At 44.8% G+C, this 8,113-nt stretch overlaps 1 protein-coding gene across 1 annotated transcript in view; it reads left to right on the top strand.

Annotated features, from left to right (window-relative positions):
* Positions 1 to 1,424: 1,424 nt before the first annotated feature.
* The window catches only part of DPP4 (dipeptidyl peptidase 4), a 97,400-nt gene continuing 90,711 nt past the window's right edge, over positions 1,425 to 8,113 (top strand). Inside the window, exon 1 of the mRNA XM_019522838.1 lies at positions 1,425 to 1,446. Within this exon, the coding sequence (XP_019378383.1) occupies positions 1,425 to 1,446 (22 nt within the window). The remainder of the gene's footprint in view (positions 1,447 to 8,113) is intronic.

The following is an 8,113-nucleotide window of genomic DNA, read 5'->3' as shown; positions in this document are numbered from 1 at the left end:
CACCCCAAGGGATGACGAGGTCAAATGGTTATAAACTACTGCAAGACAGTTTCAGGCTGGACATAAGGAAGAATTTCTTTACTGTCTGAGCCCCCAAGGTCTGGAACAGCCTGCCATCGGAGGTGGTTCAAACACCTACATTGAACACCTTCAAGAGTAAATTGGATGCTTATCTTGTTGGGATCCTATGACCCCAGCTGACTTCCTGCTCTTCGGGCAGGGGGCTGGACTCAATGATCTTTTGAAGTCCCTTCCAGCCCAAAAGTCTATGAAATCTATGAACTGAAATCAGAAGAATCTATACTTCTGAATTATATAAAGTATATATATTGTTGTAAAAAAGGGTCCTCTACACATGCAGGTAAAGGCACAATGGGATCTAATGTACAGTTGTCACCATTGTACCTCCTGCCATGTTACATGTGCATGGCAGGAAGCATAACTGTAGGATCACACATGAGATTCTATCACATCCTATTGCCAGTGCAGGGGAAGCCCGATCCTGGGCTTCCCCTACACTGGCAAGAAGCCCCATGCACCCCTGATGTGGGGGGATTGTGGCTGCAATGTTCCCCCAGCCTTGGGGGTGTGTGAAACCCCCCAGGGTCAGGGGACTGCAGCAGCCCTGCTTTCATTCACTCCCAAGACTGGGAAATGGCTGCTGCAATCCCAAACCCCAGAGGTTTCATGCACCCTAGGGGGCAACTTTGCTCCCTGGCTGCCAGGATTCAGGTGGATTCTAGCACCCAGCATTTGCCGCTGTGGGAGTCTGGGTCTCCATGATACCAAGACTCAGAGTCCCTTCAGTTGTGGGACTCCTATGGGCATGGTGCATCCTTGTAGCTGGGCGCCCTGTCAGCTGACAGGGCTCCTGGTTGCAAATTTAAGCTCATTAACAGCCATCTGTAAAGTTAGTACAGATTTTCAAGGTGTAACTTTATAGCTGGTTGGACCTTTTTAAGGTGTGATAGCTACTTTGCACATGTAGCTGGTCTCAAGGTAATTGCATGGTTAACTGGCTAATCGTGTGCTATCTGTAACATGTAGAGGGGACCAAAGAAAATAGGAAAGAAATTTATATTTGTTTCACATTGCTGGTAATCAGATTGTGCTTTTGAGGCATCATTTGTCAACTGAAGTCAGGACTTCTGACTAAGGTTCAGATTCTTAGAATACTTAGGTACCTGGGGGAATTAGGTCCCTAACTACCTTTTGCAGACAAGGTTCTTTGGGCGAATCTGATATATTTTATTTGACCAGCTTAAATAGTTGGAAAACAATTTTTAAGCAAGCTTTTGGGTTCAAAAACCCTTCATCAGGCTGAGGAAGTTTCAGCAGTTGGTGTGTGCTCTTCCTCGATGGAATGAAAAGTAAAGAAGCCAGAGGCTGGTCTGGGCTGCATACAAGACAGGCAGTCAGTGAAGATGCAGATTGAGGACTCAATGGGTGAGAGACAGGCTGGGTGTGGGTGGGAAGAGAAGAGGGATGAATAGTGGAGAAGTACCTGGGGAGTCAGATGTCAGGCAAGTTATAATGTGTCATAAATGCAATGTCTATATTTAATCCATGATTTTTAGTATCCAGGAGGTTGATGTAGTGGAGTTCATAGGTTCATTTCTGAGAAGAGTTGTGTAAGTTTCCTTTGAGGATAAGGACTGAGACATTGGAGAGAGAGTGGTTTTCTTGTGGGAAATGTGCCCCCACAGGTAATTGGGTATTCCTGTCTTTGATTGATTCCTGGTGTGCGTTCATTCTGGTGCACAGCTGTTGTTTGGTTTCTCCTACGTATTTTCCATCAGGGCATTCAGGTGCATGAGATGTATTGCATTTCTGGAGGTGCAGCTGTAAGATCCGGGAATGCTGATGGCTTTGTTGTGGGGTATAGTAATGGTAGTAAATTCCTCAATCTATGTCTTCACTGACTGCCTATCTTGTATGCAGACCAGCCCAGTCCAGCCTCTGGCTTCTTTACTTTTCATTCCATCCAGGAAGAGCACACTCCAACTGCTGAAACTTCCTTAGCCTGACGAAGGGTTTTTGAACCCAAAAGCTTGCTTAAAAATTGTTTTCCAACAATTTCTATTTAAGTTGGTCTAATAAAAGATATCAGATTCACCCAAAGAACCTTTTCTGCCTATGTCCTTAGACCAACACAGCTACAACCTACACCCCTGTAACTACCTTTTGAGAATTTGGAACTGAAAGAATACAAAGTTACAATTTTAACTAAAAAGTAGATGTCAATTCTTGATTATTACTGCCAAAAAAAAACCCATATAAAAAAAGGACAAGCCCATATTGTGTAAAAGAAGGATAAATCAGCTGCTGAAAATGATGTGCCAAGACTATCTAACTTTGATAAGATGTTATTTGTAAGGCAATCTTTGTCAGTCACATTGGCCCCAATAAATCCCATGTGATCATTTGCCAAACCTAACTATCTGGAGAGAAGTGCACACAACATCACATTTAACATTAGCAGTCAGAAGTGATGGGCATGCAGAAAAAATCATTAACGAGGGAAATTATCAAAGATGAGGTAGATGGAAGAGCTGGTTCAAAGCTGAAATTAGGCCTAGATACTATGGTAATTGCATCTTGAAATTTTTGGCTATCTAGATTTAAAGAGTATTTCAAAAATGGGGAGAGGAGTGGGAGTATTCAAAATTGTAGCCAAAACAAGGCATATATGGAAAGATGGGGAATTTGCCTTATCTTGTTGATCTTCACACACAGTCTTTTTTGCTTGTCCTAATGCTGCTAATAAAGAACAGATATTTTTGGTGTCATTATCCCATGACATGACTAGAGCAAATGCTTGTGGTCAAAAATATAAGACTATAAGCAGCTGCTATCAAAGTCCACATTTACCAAGCATTAGCACACAGAGGTATCTGGAAGACCCATAACTATTCCTTTGGCCAGGAAGAAACATGTATGGGATGTATACCATGGACTGTTAAAAAAAACTTTTATTATGACTTGTGTCCTATTTTCCTTAGAGTTCATTATGAACTCATTCTATACTTTGTGTAGAAAGTGTCTCTGCCTGCATATTTTCCTTTCTTTTAATATATGGGTTGCCTTAAGTATATGATTTTTAAATATTTTCCCCTTCCTTTTCTCCATATAACTTATAGCAAAGCTGTCCAACTGGTGGCCTGTGGGCCACATGCAGAGCCAGCCCACAATTTTTTGGGGCCCCCTGCAATAAATAGTTCTGGGGCCCCCGACATGAAGAAGCCGGCAGCAGGGGGGCAGGGTGTGGCAAGCAGCTGAAGAAGCCGGCAGCAGTGGCAGGAGGGGTGGCAAGCAGCCAGCTGTGAAGTCAGTGGTGGTGGTGTCAGTGGCGGGGGGGAGAGGAGTGTTGACAAGCGGCCAGATGCAGGGGGCCCTTTAGCCCACGTTTTGCAGGATAGGACTGGCCGGCCCTGGCCACATGCCTACGATGGGTTAAATTGTGACTTCTGGGATGCTGCCAAGCCAATGCTTTCCCTGTCGCCTCAGGGTTCCCCCTCTCTCCTGTTTTCTGGGTTTTGTGCCTGCCCCAGAGAGCTGCACAGGGTGGCACAGCACAGGGAGCTCAGGCTGGGGCTGTGCAGTGGGTGGGGGCCGTACAGGTTTGTTGCAGTGGTGGGGTGCAGAGAACATGAGGTCAAGTTGGGTTGAGTAGTGTGCTGCAGCAAGGCAAGGTGTGGGAGTGCCCAGGTGGCATGAGGCCTGAGGGCCCATGACACCCACTGGCATGGGCCATGGGGTATGTGGTCCCTACTGGTGTGGCTCATGGCTGCTTACAGCCATGAGCCACATTGTACAGCCCTGATTTTATAGACTTTAGGCTCTTTGGTCTCTCTCTCTCTTTTTAGCCAGCTTGCATATCCTGGCTATGTACTAATAGAAATCATAGAAAATGGTGGTTGAGGGGGGAGAACCCTAACAGGTCATCTAGTCCAGTGTTCCTCAACCTTTTAAGTAGAAAGTACCCCCTAACTTCTGAAAATTGTAATAAGTACCCCAACACTCAATTTTCCAGGGGATTTTATATTTATAGACTAATGTGTGCCATAATTTGGAAGAAGGGCTGTGTATATAAGGCCGTGATATGACAGATGTCTGATCTGGTGTGGGTAGGGTTGCAACCTTTTATGCCATGGGTGCACAACTCAAGTATTACCTGGGCCAGAGATGATGCTGGCCAAAGCTAGGAGGGCTGAACCCAGTGCCATGCAAAGTGCAGCACACCAAATTATTACTGGAGAATTTAAAGTGCCACGCAATGCGCGGCGCATCAAATTTTTTGCCATAGTTTTGAGAGGAGGAAGGGGCAATAAAGAGAGAGAGACAAAAAGAGGGCACGAGAGAGAGAAAGTGTTGGGGTACCTGCACAGGTTGAGAAACTATGATCTAGTCCATACCCCTGTTCCAAAACAGGATCTCAAACCATTCCTGACAGATATTTGTCTAATCTACCCTAAATTAATTGGGTGATCTCTTCCAAGGCTTAACAACTTCTACAGTTAGAAACATTCCCTGATGCCTTATGTAAATCCTTCTTCCTCAGTTTTGCCCATTAAACTGTTCATGGTTATCTTCCACTTTCAAACTTACCACACTTCAGTTTGTATCATTTTTGCATCTTTTAACAGGATGCAGTATGTGTTGCAATACTTAAGCTAAAGAATAATTAGTTATGTTCACTCAGTCCAAAATGTAGGTATGTTAAAGGCCATTGTCATACAGAGAGGTAGTAAATTACTATCAAAAGAACTGCTGTTAAAAGTTAGCATCATATTATTAATTTATTATAGCTCTGATGTATGGCAAGCAAAACAAAAACAATGATGTGAAGGAAATTTAAAACAAGAAATAGTCCTGGCTAATGCAACTTTGCAATCTTCATATTATCAGGAGACAAATTCAAAAGATCTAAAATTACCAGTGAATTCTAGGCGTGTACACTGATTGGCTATACAGAGCTTGTGATATGCAGAATGGGCGGGTGTGGTTTATATTTATTTTTCCCTTCCATCATAGCAATAGGTGGATGCTATGTCCTGTCCTCTCGGACTCCAAGTTGTACCAGAGATCAAAATATAGTCCCATAAGCCTAACTAAGGATGACATGGTAAAGTTTCTGAGAGGGAGCACATGATATATCAAACTAAACAGTTTAACTGAGGTCATCAAAGATATTTCAGCACTTCACTCCTATTTAAGTTTCTACATGGGAGTTAGGAACATAAATAGGAATGAGGCACCTAAACAGCTTTGTGCATCTGAGCCTTCTAGTATCCAAACTGATAAATGACTGGTACTGGAAAATGTCTCAATATTACTAAAATATCATATTTACTCAAATATTAGATGAAGTTTCCCCCCCCAGTTGTCATGGGGGAGAAACCCCCTCATCTTACAATTGCATATAAGGAAATCTCACTAAACAGATCATATATCATTAAACCCCCATGATAAAGCTTGCAGCAGTTAAAAAATAAAGGTAACATGCATCAGTACTGGGTGAACTTAAACTTATAGGTACAATATGCAAATTACTACAGCCATGTTTAATTTCAAGGTTACTGTTTTCAAATTTGCTTCATACTTCCATATGCTCAGGGAGAGCAGGATCTGACAGTAGGGGGAGGGGAAGGAAGTTCCAGGGGAAAACATTTGGAGAAAGCAAAGAGCAAAGGGCTGATGGATCCGCCAGATGTAAGGGGGGTGGGGAGTACAAACTCAAGGCAAACCTCCAAAAATTAGAATGTACACCTAAAAAATTATAACATTCATACATTTTCCATATATGAATCTAAATTATTATGAGGTTGTCTTCTGTTCAAGTAAATACAGCAGATATTGGTTATGAAAAGCAGCTGATAGTTCTGTGTACTGTCACAAGACTGATTTATAGTTTAAATTTTCTGTTGTACTCTATGGCTCTTAGTCACAAGAAAGAGGACAGGACTCTTCAGTGGCCTCTTTAACCACAGTAGGCAAGATGAGTCAGAACCAGAGGGCAGAATGGAACAATGGGAGAAATGCCTCTCTCATGCAGAGAGCTGAGAATAGGAGAAGCTGCTGATAATTTACACCTGTTCTGTTTTTTGTTTTGTTTCTGGAGAGGCAATGTTATCTAGTGACTTGGGAATCAGCTTATCTACTATAACTTTGCCTTCACTAATTCCAGTCTATACATCTCCAAAGGCAGTAAAACAGTTTTCTATAGGGCTCTGGAGAATTTGGGACTGTCTATAATTAGAAGCTGGAATACAGTAAGCACAAGTTCACAGCACACTGGCAACTGCACTGCATGCATTACAGTAGAAACCACAAGTGTGCAAGTGTTCATAATGTTTCTCCTGCACCAAAAATAGAGGTTCTGGGAGAAAAATAACCCAACTCCCACCAAGTAGAAGTGGTTCCAGGGAGATTTTTATCCCAGGAAAATGAATGCTTGTACACTTACTTCCCTGCAGCTTAAATCCTTCTGGAAAAGGTTCTCATGCCTTTCAGAGGTCACGATCACCCTGGTCTGGGGAAGACACAAGGAGTGCAGCTGTTTCCACCCCTCCTATAAAGTGGGAAGGAAGTGAAGGAGCAGCCATTATCTGCTCATTGCTGGCTCTTGATACACTGCATGTCCCCAGTTTGAAGAGTGGGTGTGTGGGTTTTGCTATACTGCTTTCCTGCTCCCTGCCTTTTCCTTAAATTGGGCAGTCCCAAGCGAGAAGAGGCTGGGGGCTTTGTTGATTCCCTCTAGCTCCTTCTTTCCAGCCACAGGGAGGCTGTCCCCAATCTTGGTTCTCAGTCCCTGGGTTTCAAATGCTGCCCTTGTCACCTAGCTGGGCAGCAGGGATGGGGACTGCAAAGCCCAGGGAGTACTGGGAACCTGGGTCAGAGAAGCTATCCACACCCTATTTTGTCCCCTGGGATTTAAATGTCACACTCAGCTGGGTGGTACGCGCAATGATTTAAAAGCTGAAGAGCCAGCAGCCAGGGTTAGGGAAGCTGTCCCTGCCCTTCCTTCTCTGTACCTCCAGTTTTAAAGCACCCAGCATTGCACACAGAGCAACTGAAAAGCCTACTGACAGTCTGCCCAGTTCCCAAACAAGGGAGAGGGCAGGCTGTCAAGTAATAGGATTCTCCAAGACAGAGATGGCCCAATGATATCCTGCTATATTTTTTTCTGTCATGACTTTTTCTTAGAAATGATATCTAGATCACACTTGTGCAATAAATACTGGGAACTTTTTTCCAGTGTTTGAGGCCAATGCATTACAGAAGCCATATTTTTTTCCATCAACATGGTTTTGATTTTATTTTCCCTGTTTCTGAAGAACTTGACTCCTATTTCCCCTTTCTGTTCTAGTTCTAATCCAACATCCTGTTTAGCTTTTTTCAAGGGAGCACTGCCAGGGAAGTCAATTGAAGTATAGCAGAACTATAAATTGATTACAGGGTTAGCTTTACAAAGATGGGGTTTGTAAACTTGCTAGAGCATGATACAGCCACAGCAAACGGCTGCCTGGGATTGCTGTGATGCTCCAGCTGAGTAGAGAAATAGCACCCTTTGATGTAAAAGCTGCAGCAATCAGCTGAGCTGCTTATCCTTAATTTAGCTAACTGGCAGGAACTGAAGGAGTGGTGAGCCATCCTCCCCAAAAATAAAAAAATAAAAAAATCCGGGTCTACTGTATTTACTTTGCTTCAAGTTAACCGCCTACCCACATCTTTGCAGGACTGAGCGCTCCGGGACTACTGATGCTGCCCCGCTCCTGCCACTCCACGTCTAGCAGCGACCAGCAGCTGCCCCTGCCCGCGGGCACTGCCAGGTGCTGGGGCTCGGCCTGGCTCCGCACCCCCTGCTGAAGGGGCGACAGGGCTCAGCTGCCAGCGCAGCGCGGACCTGGCTGTGCTGCCTCCGGCAAGCTGTGAGCGTCAGCCGGCGGCGACTGGTGCTGGCACAACCGCAGCCCAGGGCACAAAGCTGCCCGGCGGGGACTAGCCCGCGGGCTTCGGAAGCAGGACCCCGGGGCGTCGGGGCTCTCGGCGGGACGCCCAGCGCCGACGGGCGCCGCGAGGAGGCTCGGCCCCCCGGAGCGCGCCGGGCCGG

The sequence above is a fragment of the Gavialis gangeticus genome, unplaced genomic scaffold (genome assembly GCF_001723915.1).
Source record: "Gavialis gangeticus isolate Ggan-Ray unplaced genomic scaffold, GavGan_comp1, whole genome shotgun sequence".
Lineage (NCBI taxonomy): Eukaryota > Metazoa > Chordata > Crocodylia > Gavialidae > Gavialis > Gavialis gangeticus.
This window is presented reverse-complemented; position numbering and strand designations above follow the sequence as displayed.